Here is a 22759-nt window from a genome sequence, read left to right on the forward strand (position 1 = left end):
GCATTATAGGTGAAACCACGTTATATCGAACTTGCTTTGATCTTCCGGAATGCGCAGCCCCACCCCCCCCCGGAGCGCTGCTTTACCGTGTTATATCCAAATTCATGTTATATCGGGCCGCGTTATATCGGGGTAGAGGTGTAATGTGACACGGTGAAGGCAAAGAACTTCACTCCAGCAACAGTCTCAGAAGGGTGCTTGTACATATTGTATTTATGTTCCCTGCACTCCAGCTCTACTTCTTAGCTCCATTCTTAAAGGCAAGCATGGTATTAAAATATAGAAAACTCTTGAACTTCAAGAGTAACTGACAATATCCTATCCTGCTAACAAAAATGGAATAGGCAGAGATACAGCATGATGTGCGTGAACAGTTCTGCAAATGGTAATTTAGATCTAATTTTAAATCTGTCGACCCTTTGTTCCTTTGAAATAGAGAGCTAATTAGTGCCATTCCAATATCAACATTATCGCAAGACAGAACAAACTATAATTGTGTTCTCTATGAACAGTGCTTAATTTGTAATGAAAGAGGTGATGGAGCTCAAGCAATTAGGTGCTGGGGCTCAGGCAATTTTTTTTTACTTTCATAACTGACGCAGGAAGCCCAGAGGTGCCAGGGCTATGAACGGCCAAGCCCAGAGGTGCCAGGGCTATGAACGGCCAAGCCCAGAGGTGCCAGGGCTCAGCCCTGGCAAGCCCTAGCATGAATTAAACACTGTCTCTATGAATTATTGAGTAGAAATTTAGGAACCAAGTTAACTCTGCTTCACCATTTGTACTGAAAAAGGCAACTCTTACTCAAACCTTCCTACATTATACATGAGTGTAAATTAGGGTTAAAATAGATAAATGCATGAACAGCAAACCAAAGCATTCTGTTCTTTCTTAATTAAATGCAGATTTTATCCAGCCCTTTCATGACTAATCATGCTTTTTGTATAAAAATGCAGCAGATGGTTTTGTTTGATTCACAACTATTTCCGTGTTGAATAAAAGTTGGATATTATTTATTGTCCCCGTAGCCTCCCTCTGGGCAGTCAGATTATTACAGTCCCAGTGAACTCCTCACTGTCTTGGCATGTAAACAAACTGAGAGAAATTGGAAAAGAAGCCTACAACGTCAGCTATGCCTGGAAAATGGTAAGAGATCTTACTTTTGAATGGTAGCATATAGTTTTAATGTATGTTAATATATTGAAGCTTGAGTAGTTTGAATTTTAATTATACAGAAACAGTATGAATGTGTCTCTTATTATGGTAAATAACCTCACATTCCATGAAATTGTAGCTTCAAATTTATTATAATTTAATCCTCAGAGACGCATGCGTACAAGCCTGTGTATAGTGTGTGTGCTATTAATGTACACGTCCATTATATGTTATATAATAGATATGTACACGCACAATTATAGTACATATTTTCCCAAAGGAAGACAGTCTATACTGAACTATGTCACACTATAAAGTCTTAGAGCAAAGCTCAAGTACTCGAACGTATTTCACACACAGACTCAAGATAAAACTACAGACTTACACTATAGTGTTTGCATGTAGTTTATTATTATTAAAATGCTGATACTAACAAAAAAGAGAAAAAAACTTTTAATTTTATTAGACACTTTCAAACTAATCATTGGCTGAAATTTTTTTTGGGTGGCTTTAGATGGGTGTCATTTTAAATGCTGAATTGTCCCTTCCTACTGTATACTGCTTAATGCAGTTTAGATAGAAACGCCAATATGAATAAACTTTAACAACATTGTTCACGATCAAGACATTAAAATTTCCTTTTAAGCATTAGTTGTAGTTATGCAGTACTGGAAACCCTTATATCTGTATAGGGCATGAGTCTACCATGTAATATGCAAGGCTGAGTCAGGTACTCTCATATTCATAGGTATTTTATTTTCAATGCTCTGTCTAGTTTTCCCCAGTACATATTTTGCATTCAAGTCAGATGCAATACCTTGCAGAAATCTCTCAACACCAATTAAAACAACAAAATATCCCCAAATACTACCCTCAGTGGAGCAAAAAACTCCTGTGCATAATCTAGATGAATTCATAATTGCTAGATTCTTACAGAATAAAATCAATTAAAATGGAATGGAAACTATATGGAAGCTTTTAATTCTGCTGTAATCATTAGACAGATCATATTTAATGGGAGGATTTGGCAGCATCATTACCATCATTACCCAATTGCAAGGGGAAAAAAAGATTCTAGCAGCCCATTCACTTTTCAGTTTATTTTGTGAACAAATCTGGGTACTTATCTTGACCAAGGGAATAAAATGAAATCTACAACTAGATATAATGCAGGCAAATTTTGCTAATACCAAGAATAATTGGCTAATTGCTTTGTGTCAACAAACCTAGCAGGTACTGGTGGATCGTTTCCCTAAATTAATTTAAATATAATCTAAGAGATTATGCTGAGCGGCATCATGTACCAGAAGTTCATGTAGGTGTGTTCCTGGAGCTAGTGTTGCCCTGTTGAAAGGCTGCATTAAATATCAGACAGCCTTACAGTCTGGTAATTCTGCTGCCAAGTTTTTCTAACCTGACGCACTTAAGTGTTCAAACCAGCAAAGCAAGCAATCCATCCAACACTGGATTGGAGGAATAATGATGATGTCGTTGTATTATTGTTCATTTGCATTTTTCAAAATGGGAAACAGGCTACAAAGAGGTACATTGTATTCTGTTTCCATTTGTGAACTGCAGTTCTCTTGCCCGTAATGAAGTTTCATGAAGTATCCATACAAAAGCATCAGAGTTTAGATATTATGTTTAAAAAAAATGTGAAAACAAAAATGTGTGTGCTAAGCATCAACTTTGAAGAAGTCTTTTTTTTTTTTTTTTTTTTTTTTTTTTTTAAGTATAACTCAATGGCTTTAATACACTTGGGATAATTGATCAAAGCACATACCTTAGTTATGTGGACTGTACTGCTGCCATTGGAAACCCTAAAGTCTAAGACCTCAATCCTGCATTTAGAACGGTTTGGGCATGACCTGGCACCCATTCAGCACCTCCCCACAAAGTTCTCTCTGCATAACATAACATAAGAACATAAGAAAGGCCGTACCGGGTCAGACCAAAGGTCCATCTAGCCAAAGGTCCATCTACCGACAGTGGCCAATGCCAGGTGCCCCAGAGGGAGTGAACCTAACAGGCAATGATCAAGTGATCTCTCTCCTGCCATCCATCTCCACCCTCTGACAGACAGAGGCTAGGGACACCATTCCTTACCTTGCAGAATCAGGGCCTTACTCCTGGAGTATGGGGAAATTCAGCAATTTCTAGAGGTGATTAATTTCACAGAGAGAGTAGGGAATATGCTGCTTTGGCGTATGGGTAAAGGTGATGACACCTTCCAGTGTACAAGAAACTGAGGAATTAAAAAAGTGGGGGGGGGGGGAATAGGGGGAAGGAAATTGAAAATCAATTCGATAAAACCTCCAACTTTTTTTCAGTCTAATTTTTAGTCCTTGTTTTTCAGGCCCAAGACACATCCTTCATTCTTTGTGTTGTGGTAATACAGCCAGAAATACCTGTTAAACAGCTCAAGAATCTGAACACCATCCCTAGCAGCAAGCTACTGTATCATCGACTGGATCTATTGGGCCAGCCCAATGCCTGTCTGCACTTCAAGCAGCTGGCGACCTTAGGTACAACAATCCCTCAACTCATCTTTATCTCATGCACATTTTTGTAGAGCTGATTGGAAAATAGAAAACATCTTTAGTTACAATCCTTGGGAAAATATTTCTTCTTTAAAAAAAAATTTTTTTTAAAAACCTTTCAAGGGAAATTTTCTATCCTGCTTCACTTTTTTCACTGCTTCACTTTTTCTGATTATAGCTAAACTGTGCAACCCTTACATTCATGGCACTTAGTCACCTGAGTATTCCTACTGCAATTCGTGGACTGCTCAGGTGAGTAAGTGCTTACTAAAATAAATGAGACTTGCACAGTCTAATTCTTAGAAAATAGGGTATATAGGGGCTGTTGACTTTGGATTTATGCAAATTTTTCACAGACATAAATATTTAATATCATCCATCTGTGTGAAGAAATCAGAAGATATAGCTCATGAGGAAGTCAGGATTTTAATATTCTTTGAAAGCTTTTAATGTGAGATTTTCCAGACCTCTGAAACCTACATAAAAATTTCAAGTTCAATAGTACATCTTTCAAAAAAGGATATTTCGTCTTTCTATATATCAAACTTTGTAATCAACTCCATTCATTTCAGTATTTGCATTGATGTCATGGACAGAGGGATTTGGCCTCAGAATTATATGATAATACAAATTTTAATATATAAAAAGGAGAGAACTTTTTATAATCCTTTTAAGAAAGATGAATCTAGAGTTGTATACAAGTTTGAAAGGTTTGCAATCTTACACATTTGAAGATTAAAATTCTGATTTCTCCCTGGAGTTTAAACTAAATTACTCATAAACAGAGTAAGCGTTCATGAAAAAGGATATAGGCATCATTGTTCGACAACTCAGCAATGACATTTGCTCATTGTATGGTGGTGCTCCAAACAACTAATAAGATGTTGGACTGTATTACAGAGGAGCTAGATGATGATATGGAAACTATTGTATCATTATATAAAACACTACGTTCTTGTCTTGAATATAATGCCCAGTTTTGATAAAAGGGAACCGCATAATGGTCTCACCTTAGAAAAGATGTGACATTAATGGAAAAAGTCCAGGGACGCTCGCCAACAATGTTGAGAGACTCAGTATGAGAAAAAATATAATTGATTCAGACAGTTTAGGCTGGAAAGCTGATGAGGAAATACAATAGAAGTTTATTAAGTGATGACTGGGGTAGATAAGGCTGCTACATGTGCAGTGGCATGCTTTGGGAGTGGTGTGGAAAAATGGAGAACCTTTCCACTGTGTAAGTATCGTCTCTCTAAGGTGCTAGGAATGTCTTCCCCTGGAGACAGTTGCACACTGAGAAAAACAATAAGATGAACATTATGTGGTTCCCCTTTATCAAATATTCAAGGAAAAAAACCCAATTTCTCAGCATCCCAGCCCCTGCATTATCATTGTGTGATTTTTGTTTGTTCATGTTCTGTTTTGGCTTTGCCTTTTAAATATCACATTTCTTGCTCAATGAAAGCATACACCCAGACTATTCTCAACATCTCTTGTAGTCACTCTTTTTGCCCCCTTGTTCATGTTAGCAAACTCGCTCCACCAGTTTTGTCAGACTTGTGTTTTTTGTGCCTCTCCCTGTGTTAATGACCTGAAAGTCACAGCTGTTCTTCGAGGTGGCCCCTGCAGAGTCCCACCTAAACCCCGTTTTCTCTCACAAAGTTCTTTGAGTCTCATCGTTGGCTTCCCCATTCTCCATGTATTTTGCTAACCTTCACAACTTATTTGTATTATTTTATCATGTCATTTTAGCCATCCCTTCACTCTACCAATGTCAGCCTTCATCAGCTTCTCTTGCCAGCACCTTTGCACTTTTTGTCCCAAGGCTAAGATCCCCATTAAGCCACTACCCTGTCTTCCTCAACAGCCCACCTTATGAGTTGCTGCTTCTGCAATGCTGCAGAACGCTGTCAGCTGATAATGGCTAGACAGGCAGTGACGTGAGGCTGCTGTTACTGATCTGCTTGTTTCCCTTAACACACTGAAACCACCACCATCTACAGCAAGACACTCAAACCCTCCTTACCTTACAAAAAGGTGCACATAACCAGCCTGTTCAAAGCCATGTTCATATGACTGTGAAATAGACATTTTATTGTAACCCATGTATCTTGCATTATAACATTCCAAAGTTTGAAATGAAAAGTAGGTTTCAAAACAAAAGAGGACATGATCTGTGCTTATAAGTCTTACTATTATTATTTGGGATGATAATCCTCATGCTTCCAGGCAAAAACTGGTGATCAGCTTGTGTCAGGAAGAGATTCCCTACCCTCCATACTATAGTACTGTACCTTCATTATAGAGCTATAGTCTCAAACAGGATACTACATCAGATGGTGTTCTGTGATGGGATGGCATGTATTATATACCGAACATAGTGCTTTGTTTTTAATCCTCTAATACTTTGTTATTTCAGAAAGTCCCACCGTAATGCTGTCTGCAGGTAGTTTTTCTTCTCCGTATGAACATCTGAGCCAACCTGAGACCAAACGGATGGTGGAACACTACACGGCATACCTCAGCGACAACACTCGTCTTATTGCTAACCCTGGGCTTAAAGTGTGTTATTTAAATCCGTCTTCTCCCTCCCTTCCCCCGTCCTGCCCTTATTGGTCACCATGCTGGTCCCCATTTCACATGTGTCCTTTGGGTTGGCTCTTGGCCTATGGGAGTGTTGGGCATGTAGGATACTAGGATTTTCGTCTCTTGGTGCAGAGACACTGTGCTCAGCCCTTCTGGCTTGGAGAAGCAGTGTGAACTAGTGCTTGGAGAAGCAGTGTGAACTAGGTTGAAAGGAATCCTGTACACTCCTCAGCTGGGTGGATGGGGGCTCTGACATGAGGGCTTCATGAGAAATTGGAGGGAGGAAGGGGCTCAGAGACCACAGGGGTGGGAGGAGGGGCCCTTTTCCACAGGAAGAAAGTTTACAAGCTGCAATTAGAATTAACAATATGCAGAACGGTGCTGTAATAAACATTGGGTCAGAAGATACCTTTGTGTGTTTATGCATTTATATGAGAAAACTTTGTTTTATGTACAAATGGGGCAGTATTTATATTTACCTGAAGTGAAAAGCAAATGTTAAAAGCTGTGCAGATAATAACAATATTTCATTATAACAAGCTTTTTTCTTTACTTGGAATTTGCTAGATCCATCTGGTGTGAGAAGATTTTAAAGAAGTAATTGGGTTTAGATTATCTCTGATAGGTCTTTAGGAAACCCTGCAAGCAGCTTATTATCTTTTCATGCAAGTCTTGAAGGAACCCCGCTAGGTCTGTCTTTGTTTTGCAGTTCTCTGTCAGAAATGAAGTAATGGCTACCAGTCACGTCACAGATGAATGGATGACACAAATGGAAATGAGTAGCTTGAACAGTTACATTGTCCGCCGTTACATAGCAACGCCCAATGGGGTGCTCAGAATTTATCCTGGTTCTCTCATGGACAAAGCATTTGATCCCACTAGGAGACAATGGTGAGTTTTAGGGTCCCGTTATCAAAGGTTTCAAAAATCTTAGAGGGTAATAATATTGCACTGGGGAAAATATTTCATGTAGGATTAATAGAAAGGCCATGTTTGTAAAGGATATTTAAATACATTTCTAATTAAATAATTTATATGCTTGGTAAAATATATTGTGTTTAATAGTAATTTTACTAGAATCTTTATTTGCTGTAAATCATAATTCTTTATTGTGATAGTTTCTATTTCTTATCCCTTTATACAGCATAAGAATAAAAATATTTACACATGAAACTAAGGTCCATGCTGTTACTTTATTCATCCTTTAGGATCTATCAGCGTTAATTTCAGCTCCTCGTGGCAATTTTGGTTATTGATACTTTATGCAGCAGTTTTTGTTTGCAATGGATTTTCTTACTGTACACCTCTATCCCGATATAACGCTGTCCTCGGGAGCCAAAAAATCTTACCGCGTTATAGGTGAAACCGCGTTATATCGAACTTGCTTTGATCTGCCGGACTGCACAGCCCCGCCCCCCCAGAGCACTGCTTTACCGTGTTATGTCCGAATTTGTGTTGTATCGGGTAGCGTTATATCGAGGTAGAGGTGTATTTCCAAATAGGAATTTTCTGGCTAAGTGCATAATTAATAGCTGGAGTTAACATATGATTTAGGAAAATTATATATATAAAACAAATGAGATTTGACAGGAGAGAAATCTCTTGAGTGTGTTTTAATGTATGCTTTGTTAAAAGAAGTCAGCCAGGTGGTGCTGCAGTATGGCTCTGAACAATCAAGTTAGAGACTGGGGTACATAAGTAAAGTTAGGATTCCTACCCTGTGGCTTTATTAGCACGGCTCTAAATCACTGGTGGTATTGCTTGTTCCACAGCTCCACTACCCCACATCTCCCCTGAAAAATAATTACCATAGTTCTGGACTGGCAGTACTCACCTTTCTTTGGGTCTTTTTCCTCTCCAAAGTTCAATCATTTACAGTTGTGTAATTTTTCTCTCTTCACACAATTAGCTGGCTTTGTGGAGCTCACACTATAAATGAACTGTATACAGCAGTGGTTGGCAAGCTACGGCCCATCAGGGTAACGTGATTGCGAACCGCAAGACATTTTGCTGACGTTGACCGTCCACAGGCACAGCCCCCCGCAGCTCCCAGTGGCCACGGTTTGCCATTCCCAGCCAATGGAAGTTGTGGGAAGCAGTGGGCCACAGGGACATGCTGACCGCCACTTCCCGCAGCTCCCATTGGCTGGGAATAGCGAACTGTGGACAGTGGGAGCTGCGGGGGACCGTGCCTGCAGACGGTCAACATCAGCAAAATGTCTCGCAGCCCACAATCAGATTACCCTGATGGGCTGCAGGTTGCCCACCACGGATATACAACATTTACAAACACCTTTTTCCCTTTATTTAGAAAATAAATGTTTGTGTGTGTATATAGACTCCTCTCCCCCCTCCTCACTCCCCTCCCACCCCTGAGTAAAGGGATTCTATCAACTTGTAAGCTAATAAATTCTTTTAAAAAATGAGGAGTCATTTCAGGTATTGCCCCTGACACTGTCTACCAGCTTTTGTGATTTTTACATGCACATTTTTCTTTTCCTGGTTCCTGGGTAAAAAACCCACACAAACAACAAGGGAAACTCTTTGGCTAGAAAGCAGATAACAGTGAAATTGTCTCTGCTCAAAGTGATGTCAAATGTGCAAAGTAAACAAATTGGAAAAAGAGAGAGACAGTTTTACTTTCACCTCTTACAGTTGGAGAACCTGGAGGTGTTACTTGTCACAATGACGTTAAAAAATTCTGATGTAAGTGTGAGTTATTTTAGGTGGCAGTAACCCTTCAAATTAATAATATGTAATATTCATTTTGCTTTTTAAGTTTGCACATGTGAGTTTTGTTTGTATAAAAGAATGCTTTCGTCTTTCCTCCTATATTTTCTACACATGAATTTAACCACACTTTGTTCAAGGATGTATGCCCCAGTTGGTTTTTAAATCCAACATTATTCAGAATTAGATTTGATTTAAATAATCTAAATATTTTACTTTACGTTAATGTGATACAGTGAAATGTGTTTGTACAGAATAATGTAGTATGATTTTTCATGTGGAGTAACATTATCCTACTGAGTTAGCCTGTTTTGGGCCCTGATCCTGCTTACATAAAAACTCCTACTTAACTTCCAATACGGTGAGCTTTGACTTCAGTAGTGCTGCTTACAGGGCATTTCGTTAAATACTTGTGTAAGCCTCATTTTTTACATTTAAAATGACGGTTTTCATTCATAAATAATGCTTGTTTTGGTCTTTACTAGGTACTTGCATGCAGTGGCTAATCCGGGGCTAATAACTTTCACTGGTCCCTATTTAGATGTTGGAGGAGCTGGCTATGTTGTTACAATCAGCCACACTGTTCATTCTTCAAGGTAAAATTTCATTTTGAATATCTGATCAATCCAAAAATCTGTGAATTGACTTGTAAAGACGTTATCTGTGATCAATTTATTTTTGCTAGAGCCCCAATAGGCCAGGTGCTTCCCAATGGGAGCAGGCACAATGCTTGTCCTAAAAGAGCCTTCAGTAAAATGGAAAGAATGTACACAGATGCAGGGGAAACATCCAATTGAAGCTCTGTTTCTGGAAAATCCGTTCTGGGGGAGAGTTGCACAGATTGGTCTTTTGGAGGTTTATCAAAACTTGAGTTATAAGACCAATTTCCTGAAAGGTTTGTTGTGCCTGAATGTGATTATGGGTGAATGGGAGTAGAGTTTTGATATACATAAAATGTAGACATGAAAAAAATGCCCTTTGAATCAAGAATTTTGGTGTATACCCCCCACCCTTGCAGTTGCTAGCCTTGTGTTATGCCACTAGCTTTTTGATGAGGATTTTTAGAAAATAAGCCCATCTTCTAGTTAAACTTCTTCTGTGTATGTTTGACTACATCCTTCCCCCTCTACTTGAAGGAGAAACTTTATCTTGTTTCATGTGTGTTCCTTCTCTAAATCAGGGGTCGACATCCTTCAGCACACGGCCCATCAGGGTAATTCACTGGCAGGCCACGAGACATTTTGTTTACGTTGACCGTCCGCAGGCACAGCCCCCCGCAGCTCCCAGTGGCCGCGGTTTGCTGTTCCTGGCCAATGGGAGCTGTGGGAAGCGGCGCGTGTCCCTGTGGCACTATGAATCACGGCCAATGGGAGCTGCAGGGGGCCGTGCCTGCGGATGATCAACGTAAACAAAATGTCTCGCCGCCCGCCAGCGGATTACCCTGATGGGCCATGTGCCGAAGGTTGCCGACCCCTTCTCTGAGTGGTACTCACGTTAGATCTATTTTTTCCAGTGTAGTCTTAAGAAATATACACTTTCTCAGTTGGGCACTTACACACGCACGCTCGCTCGCTCTCTCTCTCTCTTTTCTATATATTAATAACCTCCCCTTATTGCCCTCTTCTTTTCCCATCCCCTCCTCTGCACAAGACAACCAAGTATATGCCATGTACGTCCCAGCATAAAATTTTTAATTTCCTTGAGACAACATTGTTCTTTTAATACGGTCTAATGAAGAAAAATTAATGGTGAGCCAGACTGTGGTTATTAGCCAGCGGTTCCATTGAGCAGCACTTGCGCAACACCTCCTGGAACACAGGGGAAGCATGGAATGCCCTTAGAAAATGGTGCAATATACACTCCTCTCTGCACACAGCCAGTTCCCTACACCATTGTTCCCATTTTGGGGAGTCTAGTGCCACTGGTGGTGAGAGACCTGTACAACCCTTGCACTCACTGGGCTGTGTGTAGTTTTCCACCCCTAATCAGGAGAGCAGGGAAGTTAGGGGAAGGTAGCTTCCACTAACCTCCTCGGCTGCCTGTGTACCTATGCATGAGAGCAGCATTGTTAGTTTTCATAGTGAATGTCATGGCATATAGGTCATGGACTATAGTGTGGGTCAAAGGAAATAGAGCAGCCAGATTTCACACAAATTTTAAACTGCGATTTGCATGTTGGGAGATTATATCTGTGTCCCCCTGAACTTCTAAGCATGTTGCACTGTCAGCTTTCGGCCCCTTCATATACACTATCTGGGAGCATAATTTGTGTAGCTCCTTTGAAAGCCTCTGCTCTTCTAATTAGCTTTTCATCTAACATGGCTACGTGTTTTTCTAAAACGAGAACGTTCTCCTCTTCCCTCATTGCTTCAATTCCAGTATATTTTCAGATCCTCGTAGCTTGAGTTATTTACTTACAATATTGCCTTAGTCAGGTCTGTCTTATGGGTACCAATGTGAGCAATGCTATGTCTGTGCTAGCAGTACCCAAACTTTGGTCTGTGAAGCAGTTATGGGGGGTCTGGAGGAGGAGCAGGAAAGCCTGTGCTATGGGAGAAGAGAAGGGCAGCAGGAAACAGCAGAACCGGGGGGAGATGGGGCAGAACAGAACAGATAGGAGAGGAAGATGAGATAGCCAAATAGACTGATCAACTTTTTCCTTAGTTTCCTGACATTACTGTTCCATGTAAGTAATTGCTGTATTTGCCATAGTGATGTTACATGGTCGTAATTGGGAGGGGAGGTAATTTGCACACTTGCAAATGGGGAAGGTAGGGCCATAAGACACTTTGAGGGTATATCAAACTCAGAATAACCCCCCTTCAGGCTAACACCTAATGCCCCTTCCATCTACACACAAATTGTGCTGACCCAGGACCCCATGGGGATGGAAGGTCTGAGTCAAGCCAGGACTCAGCATTCAAGCCCTGTTGCTTTGCAGTACTCAGCCCCACTTGACTCATGCTCTGGGAGTCTGCCAAAAGTACCCACAGGCTGACTTTCTTTGTCCTCTAGACAGTCACGTTTTCCTACACTGCACCACAAAGGGCTAGAGTGGCCACATTTTGGGAGGGTATATGGGTGGGATATGAGTGGCCAGACTCCGGCCCGCATCATTCAGTGTGGATGCTGGAGCCCCAGGTTGGGACCCAGGGTTCAGCAATTCCTGGGGTTTCAAATGAGTGTAGACGCTCAAGCCCTAGGTTAATAAAACCAGGGTCTGCTAACTCAAGCTCTACTAAATCTGAGCTTACATTGCAATGTAGACATACCCTGAAATTCTCTATATGCAATTTGGAGAGCCCCTGGCCTGTGCCATTCAAAACTTAGAGCTTAGCCATTTTGTGCTAGAATGTCCAAAAATTTACTTGTTTATGTGGGAAGAAACTGTACATCCCAGCCTCTATATGCACAGACAGGAAACAAATCAAAACAAAAGAGCCATCCCCACTTCTGGAACAACACACCACCATAGCTATAAACACCATCCTGATGTAGGAAAATACATTTTGTGTATTGCTGATTCTTCTATGACTTAAAAAAAAAAAAGTTAATGTAGGGCCTCTCATTTTAAGAAAACGTTCAGTGTGTTTCACTTCGTTTCTGAGTTGACATTCATTGCTGCATGTCTTCTGTCATTACTGTCAAGAGACTCTGAGGAGAGGGGTGAGGTTTTATATATAAAACCCTTTCACATATTGAAGTGATCCTTTGTGATTCAGAGATCAGACAGTTTAAAATAATTTGTCTTCAGGCCAGACATCCAACCAAATGATGAGATTCCATCAGATTAGGGTATACAATCTTTAAAGAGTTCAGTTTTCACTTCTATAGCATACTTCATATTGAACACTTTCTTAATATTCCTGCTAGAGACACTGTAATATTTCAGAGATAAATATTAGCCACTCAGTTTGGTTTGTATGAGGAATCTGTTCCAGCGTTTTCATTGGTGAGCCATCTGCTATACACACTCCAACTAACATCCCAGCAGGAAGAACTTGGTTTCTAGCATTGCTCTGCTAAATAGTTCACTTGGCCAGCTCTGAGTTGGGGACATTAGTGGCAGTGCTGTTTCTAAACACTAAAATATTGAGGGCTGCTTTTAGTTTTTCTACGGAAATATGTAGACTTTGTTTGATCTTTCCCACAGCAAAACATCTGTCCATCTTCCTTGGCAGGAGCATCAGTCAGGGCTACGTAACTATGTGGAGCTTTTCACATAGGGAATCATTTAAGAGAATAAGAGCTTCTTCTTTGAGGACAAAAATGTACTGGCTCTTTGTGGTGATATATCAATTTTTTATTTTTTATTCTGTTTTGTTTAATAAGAGACAGTTCAGATCATTTCAAGGAGACTTGTATAGTTGTCACTGAGGCTCCAAGTATTGCTAGGATCAAAAGGATATTGTCCCATGGGGTAAGCCCCCAAATTAGGTTTTGTGTTTAAAAAAACATTCCAAAGGCCTAATGTTTTCATTAGAAACAGCTATTCAGATTCAAACAGTTCCTGCTGCTGTTTGGGACCTAATATTACAGCATTATGTTACCAGGAAGTGAAATTGCAAAGAGACCTATAAACAAAAGTGAAACTGATCAATAAATTTTCATTGTCCAAGCTGAATGAAATATCCCAAGAAAATAAGCAGCAGCAGTGAGAAGTAAGATGTTTTCATTGTAATAATCTAAATTGTAATTAATAACCGAAGTTAATTTCCTCGTTCAAATATAATTTTTCACTTGATTGTGCCTCTTAACTTCTTCCATGCTCTCAGCCAATGTGATCATCTTGTTCATCCCTTGCCAGTGCACAATACTTGAACTTCTTCTGTTGATGTTTGATGTAATCAGAATACATCAATGAAATGACTGCTTCTCTCTTGTTCCTATTATATACGGCATAGTATTTGCTTCCAAAGGTTGGGGAAAAGACAATCCATGCACAAAATAATGTTTTTTCTACTACAGAATATATCAGATAATTGGAAGGGATTAGTGCCCAAAAGTGAAGTTAAAATAATACTTTTAGAAGCCTTTTGTATGGCTTTTACAGAGAGAGAGAGAGAGAGAGAGAGAGAGAGAGGACATCTTCAGGACATTATAGTTCTTCTTGTTATATAGAACCAAATATGATTGTATTACACTGGAATCCTGTCTCCTTTTTTAAGATAAGAACAGATTTAATTTAATGTATCTATTAAAAGACTATATGCTTGATATGGCCAAAGGGATTTTTAGGTAAAATATAGCTACGGACAAAAAGTCTTAATTAGTGCTGTCGCTGGGAAGATATTTCATTATTATTTACCTTTATAGGATTAAACTTCAAGAGCTAAGTTAGCAAAACCATCCTCTAAAGTGCCACTAGTAACATTTTTGAGACTGTAAACCGGTCTTTACACGTTCTGTGATGTCTACCTGACTTGCACATGCAAATAGATATGACCTCATGTTTCTGTGGATTTTTGCCTTCACAAAACTAAAGGCACAATTTTTGTGCGGGCTCGGTTTTGTGCAGGGAACAGTTTTAGGATTGACTGAAATTATGGACCTCCGTGCATATATTGTGGAACAACATGAGCACGATCACTTCATCAGGCCAGCTTTCTTTTAGATGGGTGGAGTCATAGCACAGACAGGTTTCTTTAATCCACTAGAACTGATTGATCTGCTTTTTATTTGTGTGAAAAATCATCAGATGGTCAGCATCTGGAATATTGGCAAAGAAGCCCCTGCTGCATCGTGAGGCCAGCTGTCCCGTTCCATTGGCTGCTGTATCTAGGCATTGACATTTTTGATTCTATCTTCACAGATGAAATTCTTTTAAAAATTTTCAAAATAGTATTAAATTAAATAGGTCTATTCTCCCATTATAGGGTGCTTAGAAGGGAAACAGGCATTAACATAATCTCTGGTGAGTGGGTATACAGCAGTGGTCCCCAAACTTCACACCCCTTAACACCCAGTCCGGGAGCCAGGGCTGGAAGCGCTCCCGGGCGGGGGGGGAGGGAAGAGAGAGAGATGCAGAGAGGGGTAAGGGGGCTGAGGCTGAGGGCGGATCTGGGGCCAGGGCCAGGAGCAGGGCAAGGGCTGGGTGCAGCGCCATGTCTGGATGCGAGGCCAGGAGCCAGGGCCGTGACTGGGGGCAAGGCTAGAGCAGAGTTAAGCGTGGAACAGGGCAGGGTGGCACTCCCTTCCCGCCACCCATGGGGGCTGGCCCAGCCCCTGCTGTGCCCCCACCCCCGAACATTCCTCCGCACCCCCCGTAGGGGGGCATGCCCCACAGTTTGGGAACCTCTGGTATACAGTATCCCAAAGAAGGGGGTCCCTTCTTCCTGTCACACACTCTCGTGGTGCTCCTAGGAGGAGGCCCTGCCAAGCCAGACAGCAGCATGGGGATTTGGGGGTTAAATCCTGGAAGAGTGTGGAGGTGGGAAGAAGAAGTTGATGTCCTATCTAGAAGAGCCTGGGCTCAGGGACATTTACACGGAGCATCTAGGCTATTCTCCTGAGAAAGGAAGAAGGATTTGCCAGGATAGGGAGCTTTGGAAACACAAGTGATGTCAGAAGATATGATGTCCTGTTTGTTGTTTTGTTTTGGAGTTAGGGTGACCAGATGTCCCGATTTTATAGGGACAGTCCCGATATTTGGGGCTTTTCACACTTGCTATCTGGTCACCGTATTTGGAGTTCACAGGCTCTTAACCTGCTAAAAGGGAATGTCGCTGGAGACTTTGCTGGTTTGGGCTCTTTTAGTGGAACAAGAACCCTCTAAACAAACCAGAACCCTAAGAAAGCATATTGTTTTGTTGTGAACTTTCTAACCGGCCACCAGTCTCTGGCCACGAGCACTCTTGGGAGTACTGCACAGTTAATGGAGAAAACAGCACGGGTGGGAAAATAAAGGCAAATGATTGAGGAATAGGAGAGCTTTCCAGCACTGTTGTGAAAAATACTTTGGCATATGTGCTCCAAGATTGTGTTTTGTAGGTCTTTGATGTGTCAGTTGCTAAGGTAACCATGTGTATTCTTGAGCTGCTGAGCAAAATGGGGACACCAGCAGACCTCCACATATGGACAGGATACTATAATGCGCAGCAGCTGCTGCTGCTGCTCTTAATCATCCACAAAAACTGAAGATCCTGCTTTATTCCTGAATGTGAATTTTCATTACTATGTCCAAGTGTGGTTTCTCTATGCTGGAAAATTACATTGTGGCAGAACACGTTAACTAACATGATTTTAAATGACAGGTTTCAGAGTAGCAGCCGTGTTAGTCTGTATCCGCAAAAATAACAGGAGTACTTGTGGCACCTTAGAGACTAACAAATTTATTAGAGCATAAGCTTTCGTGGGCTACAACCCACTTCTTCGGATGCATATATGATTTTAAATGCAATTTAGCCCTCAGCGTGTGTCTATCATCATGTCAGCAAGGACTCACCCCAGGGTTAACAGTGATGAGCTTGATAGGATGTTAAACATGGCAGTCTTTGTCTGCAAGGAGTGTTTAGTATAGTATTAACTATATTTTCAGCCCCTAATGTGCTTGTACATGAACCATTTTTTTGCCAGCTGACTTTGAGGTTTGTAGTCACACACCTCAGTGGCATAAAACCAGAGGTGTGAACTGTCCTATGCAGAAAGGAGGTTTTGAAGAACTGCAGAAAACGGTTTAAAATTTTTTTTTTAAAAAGCGTGGAAGATGGTGTCGTCTTGTGTTCTGCTTTCTGCTTTGTAACTTCCAAACAATTTGAAGTAATAAACATTATGACCAGAAGGGGGCAACCTCTCTTTATGCTAGAGAAGATTACACTTTAAAGAGTTTAAACTATGTAAGTAGTAAAGACAAAGCTTTAGATTAAGAATAAAAACAAATTACCCCTCCCCTCCCCCGGGAGGTTTCACATAATCTGAAGAGGGGCTTCATGTTCCCTTTGCCATAGTAGGAGGGTGAGTAAAAAGCCATAAAAATTGTAATAAGCAGAAGGTCTGCAGGCCACTCAGTTCCCTAGAAGCTGAAAAGATTCTTTAAGCAGCATCCTCCCCCAGGAAGCAGGTATTGCTCTGTAATTGGTGCTGAGCATAAGGGGGCTGTGAACTATGGTGATGCCGGGGGAGGGGAGGGGTAATTTGTTTTTTGTTTAGGGTATTTTCTTTTTTGTTTAGGGTATTTTTAACCCTAACTTACATTATTATGTGTGTAATGAAAGTGAATATCTGTTGGCCCCTTAAATTACCTGCTTAGATCTCTTCACCATGTTTGAGCCTTTCATCTCGCTTTCGAGCAAAAAATCACTCTGGAATAATGAAGACCAGATCATATGGCATAAGGGAATGCAGTGGAAAATGAGTCTTTCTGGTATCTGAGGCTTTCTTCTCTACAGCAAGTGATGTGCTCAAGCAAAACATCTGGAAGAAGGACTCCCATTCTTACTGTGCTTTCTGCTATGCAAGGGATACAAGCTGAATCACTAAGCAAATACTGGGTGGGCTGCATATAAATGAGATCAAATGCAGGGAGATAACTTTGGGTTTCTTCAGCACTCAGCCATGATCCTGTTCCATTGTGGGATATACCCCAGGTTTAACACCCAACTGGTAAAGGTAAAACCTAGGTGGGGGCATTTTGTTCACCTCGACCAGCAATCGCATGTTAAAATACAACTGTCCTGTTCACAGTGGGTTTCAAAATGTGCTAGTTAAAACATTTCAGCAAATGTGTTTATAAAATACCTTTTATCCTAAGCTAGATAAGCCTGAAAGAGGTATGAGCTACACTTCTTAACTGAGTGCAGGTCTGAGCCTGCGTGGGTGTCATTTACATGCTCGGGGGGGTTGGATGCCTGTCTGTAGATTGCTGAGTTTGATATGAAGTAAATAAAATATTTTGAATGCTGTTATTCATATAGTCCTCCAATCTGCTTCTCTTTTTCTATTTAGTGCACAAATGTCTTCAGGACATTCTGTGGCTGTGATGGGCATTGACTTTACTCTGCGGTACTTCTATAAGGTTCTAATGGACTTGCTCCCAGTTTGCAACCAAGATGGAGGCAACAAAATAAGGTACACCTTTGGGTTACTGAGTTAGCCTTAGTCTTCCCTTTCATGTGGTATATCTTCAAACATTCTGTTCCTTGCTCTGGCTCACCCTCCTGTATTGTAATCTGCAGTCTTTATCCTCATCAGGACAATCTGGACTCTTGATATCCGACATTGAACGTATATGAACAATCAATAAAATATAAAAAGGGGAAATAATTCATTCTTACTTGTATTATTCAGGCTTAATACAAATGCCCATAAATCCATTATAAGATGAACGCAGCTTCCATTCATTCCGTTACTCGTTCTTATCCTAGAGTATTTTTAGATACTTAACTGGTGACAATGACAGTATGAAAGAACAAAATTTGTTTATATATGAAAATCACACAATCCGCTTAATTGATTTGAAGCATAAATATTCAGCACTATTTTGTTTAAGTTGTCACATCAAATAAGTAATACTACAAATGTAGTGTAATATGCCTGGACTCATTTTTTATTTTAACTTGGTGTGGCCTACACATGTCTGAATGTTTCATTTTCCCTTTGGCCTTCCACTGAAGACTCTCACTGCGAAAATCCTCTATATTATGGATAGAGTAGCTTGATAAAGTATTTTTGGAATGCTTAAAGGAGATCTTGAATTAAGGTAAAAATGTATGTGACACCTTTTTTTATGCTTTTGTGGTGTATAAAAAAGGCCTGTCAGGGATTTTGCCTTGGGATTTTTTGTTTTGTTTTGTTTTTGTCAAAAACAAATAGTAATAAAAGGGATGGGTGCTTCCCTCTTTTTTTTTTTTTTTTTTTTTTTTTTTTCCAACTTTACAATATCATGAATATCAAGTCTTGGGTTAAGTACTTTGCTGTAACTCTCCATCACAGGACATAGAATTGGGTGCTCTCAGTCCTGGAAAGCACTATGACGTTGAATCTGTTTTGGTTTTTTTCAGAGCATGTCTTCCAAGTGTTTGTCAGGGATTTGATTTTAAATTGGTGTCCTCAAAGCCAGACCAAAAACAAAAAACCCCAACCCAAAACAGTCAGACTGAACAGTCTGAATAAAAATAATTTTCCATCTCCAGTCAATCAGGATTCATCCCATGGTATTTGTGATCATAAGTCTACTAGTTCGCGAGTTGTCTATGACATCTTCCAGGAAAAACAGCAGACAAGACCTGCATTTCTAATGTAAAAACAAAAGTTGGTAGGAAAAAAATTCTGTTAACTTTTCATGCCTCCTTCTTATATTGTAAAGGGTACACCCTATCTATTTTTTTGTGCAGGTTACCTTTAAAATTATGTATGTGTTTTTTTTACATTTAGGTGATACAGTCAGGACTTTACACTGTACACGCAGTTGTGGGAATTGTACACTTGTAAAGCCGCTCCTGCAGTTTCTCATAGCCCCAGGCAGGGGGTTTGCATGCACAGCTGCAGGACCCAGCCAAAGCTATGGTTAAGCTGGGGGACTTTAGCTCCACCCCTGCTGAGTTCTTCGGAGCATTAAGTGGCCTACATTAACCTCTTCCAGTTTTCTTTCTGTGGCCACACATTCTCTTGATCTTTGCACAGACTAAGCCCTCTCCCTAGGATATCTGCTCCTTTGCCTTTCCCTGTAGCACTGCTTTCTGTGTCTATGGTAACAGAAAGAGGGATGGAGACAGGCGTGCTGTGCAGAGGGACTGCCAGTGAGAGAAAGGCCTTGCAAAGAGAAGGAGGCCTGAGAAAAGGGTTGACATTGGTGGTTGGGGAAAAGAGGGTGACAGGAAAGGGACATGGGAGAGAAGGAAAATAAGATATTTGCCCTTCTGTAAGCCCTTTTATCAGAGGATCTCAAAGCGCTTTATGAACGTTATGGAATGATGCTTCCCAACACCTCACTTTACAGATGGAGGGGCAAAGGCACAGATTACATGCTTTCCCCAAAGTCACTCTGGAAGAGCTGGGAATAAGAAGGGAAATGGTGTGTGAATTAGGAGTTTAATGGAGATTCACATTTTCATAAGAATATTAAGTGGAGGTGACTTCCCACCTATTAAAATGAAACTAAAAGCTTGACATTACTTTAAAAGGAAAATGTCTGGTGGAAAATTATAGGAGAGTCCTTACATTTGTTACTATTAGCATTTCAGGTTAAGCAGTTAGAACTTCTAAAAAATCTTGTTTTTCGCTATTTATGCTATTGGTTTACTTTGTGCATTTCTCGCAGATTAGAGCCTCCCTCAGTGTTTTTCAACCTTTTTTTGGGCAAAGGCACACTTGTTTCATGAAAAAAATCACGAGGCACACCACCATTAGAAAATGTTAAAAAATTTAACTCTGTGCCTATATTGACTATATATAAAGTAATTCTCTTGAATAGGAATCAAATAAACACAAAGAAAGTATTTTATAATTACTTTATTATGAAATAGTAAGTAAACAGAAATTTTAGTAACCAGTTCCGACATTCAAGCATGGTTTAATATTTTTTTCCCACGGCACACCAGGCAACATCTCGCGGCACACTAGTGTGCCGCGGAACAGTGGTTGAAAAACACTTATTTTATTCATTAGACAATGGAAATAAAATAAGTGGTCTCATTTCTGTGTCCAGTCAATTCCACCTTCAAATTCTCAAGTATTAGTACAGTGCTGCAATACTGGTTGGTTTGTAAACTTCAGGGAAATATTGATAAGTTCTTTTTAAAACTATTTCCACTGAATTTTTAACGGACTGTTTTTTGTATTGGACAGAGTTTTTGTTCAAGCTTCTTTTTACAACCATATTTAACCTACCCGTTTCTTTAAAACATAAAGAAACCTCATGAATAATGCATTTTGTTTATATTGGGCAGGTGCTTTATTATGGAGGATAGAGGGTATCTCGTGGCACACCCAACTCTCATTGATCCTAAAGGTCATGCTCCGGTAGAACAGCAGCATATTACACACAAGGTTTGGCTAAATCATGTCTTTTTTTTCCCCCCCCCCCTTTTTTGAAAGATTACGGAATGTACTGAAGTCACTTTTTATGCCTTTTTTTTTAGTAAAATTCTCTTGTTGTCTTCTCAGGAACCCTTGGTAGCAAATGACATTCTAAACCACCCAAACTTCGTGAAGAAAAACCTCTGCAATAGTTTCAGTGACAGAACAGTTCAGAGGTTTTATAAATTTAACACTAGCCTAGTGGTACGTATTGTTTGTTTTCTTGTTTTACTTTTGGAATGTATTTTGGTTGGGTTGGATTTACTTTGACTGATGCAAAGGGCAGTCAATGTTGATCACCAAGAACAGCAAACGGAAACTCAAAACCAACTCATTGTGAAGGGCAGCACATGGTGGCCCTGTAGAAACATAAAATCAGTGGGCTAAATTGTACAAACTTTGCTCACATGAGTGGTGCCAGGGATTATGAATGTGAGTATTTGCCAAACGTTACATAAACTAGCCCAGAAGTGAGAGCTGAGAAGTTATTTTCCCTATCTTTTATTAAGGGTATTTTTTAAATGTTGGTTTGGATTCTTCTGCAGTGGATCCCAGCTCCTTATGTCCAGTCACCAACCCTCTCTGTTGTCACATCCTAGTGTGCACAGATGTGGTCTTCCTCTTTACTCCTACCCTTCTCATTTGGAGCCTTTTACACTATTAGCTAGAGAGAAGCTATTAAGTAACAAAATAGAAAACATATCAACATACATTTAGTATAATTTGTCAAATTGAAGTCTTCTAAAAATCTCAGGTAAAGACTGGTGATGCTGTCTCATATTACGGTGACCAGACAGCAAATGTGAAAAATCGGGACAGGGGTGGGGAGTAATAGGAGCCTATATAAGAAAAAGACCCAAAAATCCAGACTGTCCCTATAAAATCGAGACAACTTGTCATCCTATCTCATATAGAGCTTCCCCCTGTTCTTTATCATGCAAACAGATTGTAATCTAATATTCTTGTTTGCAGTGTTGTTGTAGCTGTGTTGGTTCCAGGATATTAGAGAGACAAGGTAGGTGAGGTAATCTCTTTTATTGGACCAACTTCTTTTGGTGAAAGAGACACTCTGGGCTCTGTGGCGCTCGAAAGTGTCTCTCTTTCACCCACAGAAGCTGGTCCAATAAAACAGATTACCTCGCCCACCTTGTCTATATAACATTCATGACAGCCATATGTTGTTGTGCAGAGTGTACTGACTACTATGTCACAAATCCATCATTACAAGATCACTGTGGAATAATGTCAAAAACTCTAGGCTCTGTGAGAGAAAGCTGTTGTTTAAACACTTTTCTAGGGTTATTAGTAAAAGTGTCAAGAAAATTTCTGAAAGCTCAGGCAAGTTAAATGGATCTGTGTTAGAACAGGATAGATTTTAACATTTTCCCTACAGTTGAAATGCAAAATGGGTTGGGGGTGGAGGGGGGCAGGAGTTTTGTTGCAAAGGAAAATGCAGAGGACAGAAAGCAAATTTAGATTGCATTGTGTGAGTCAGAATCGGGAATGCTTTGGCTTTTCAAATAGTTCACAGCTGAAGTATATTTTTATAGTACGTGTGCCAGCAAGTTGTCAGAAACTTGTGATGGTGCCTGCCAGCCAGAACTGAATCTCTGTGTGAAGGTAACAGGTAATTGGCATCGGGGCATGCGCAGGAATTTAAATTTTGCTGCTTTTGTGGGGGGCACATTCTGTGCCTCCATCAAGGCCCTGGGGGCCAGAGGAGCTGTCGGCTCCCG

At 40.3% G+C, this 22759-nt stretch overlaps 1 protein-coding gene across 1 annotated transcript in view; it reads left to right on the top strand.

Moving 5' to 3' along the window:
• Nucleotides 1-22759, top strand: part of CACHD1 (cache domain containing 1) — a 194650-nt gene that overhangs the window by 156722 nt on the left and 15169 nt on the right. The window contains exons 12-19 of the mRNA XM_065409688.1: nucleotides 1026-1143; nucleotides 3509-3677; nucleotides 6112-6254; nucleotides 6988-7169; nucleotides 9494-9604; nucleotides 17952-18074; nucleotides 20894-20993; nucleotides 21111-21227. Coding sequence (XP_065265760.1) covers nucleotides 1026-1143; nucleotides 3509-3677; nucleotides 6112-6254; nucleotides 6988-7169; nucleotides 9494-9604; nucleotides 17952-18074; nucleotides 20894-20993; nucleotides 21111-21227 — 1063 coding nt within the window. The remainder of the gene's footprint in view (nucleotides 1-1025; nucleotides 1144-3508; nucleotides 3678-6111; nucleotides 6255-6987; nucleotides 7170-9493; nucleotides 9605-17951; nucleotides 18075-20893; nucleotides 20994-21110; nucleotides 21228-22759) is intronic.

This window comes from Emys orbicularis, chromosome 8, assembly GCF_028017835.1.
Source record: "Emys orbicularis isolate rEmyOrb1 chromosome 8, rEmyOrb1.hap1, whole genome shotgun sequence".
Classification (NCBI taxonomy): Eukaryota; Metazoa; Chordata; order Testudines; family Emydidae; genus Emys; species Emys orbicularis.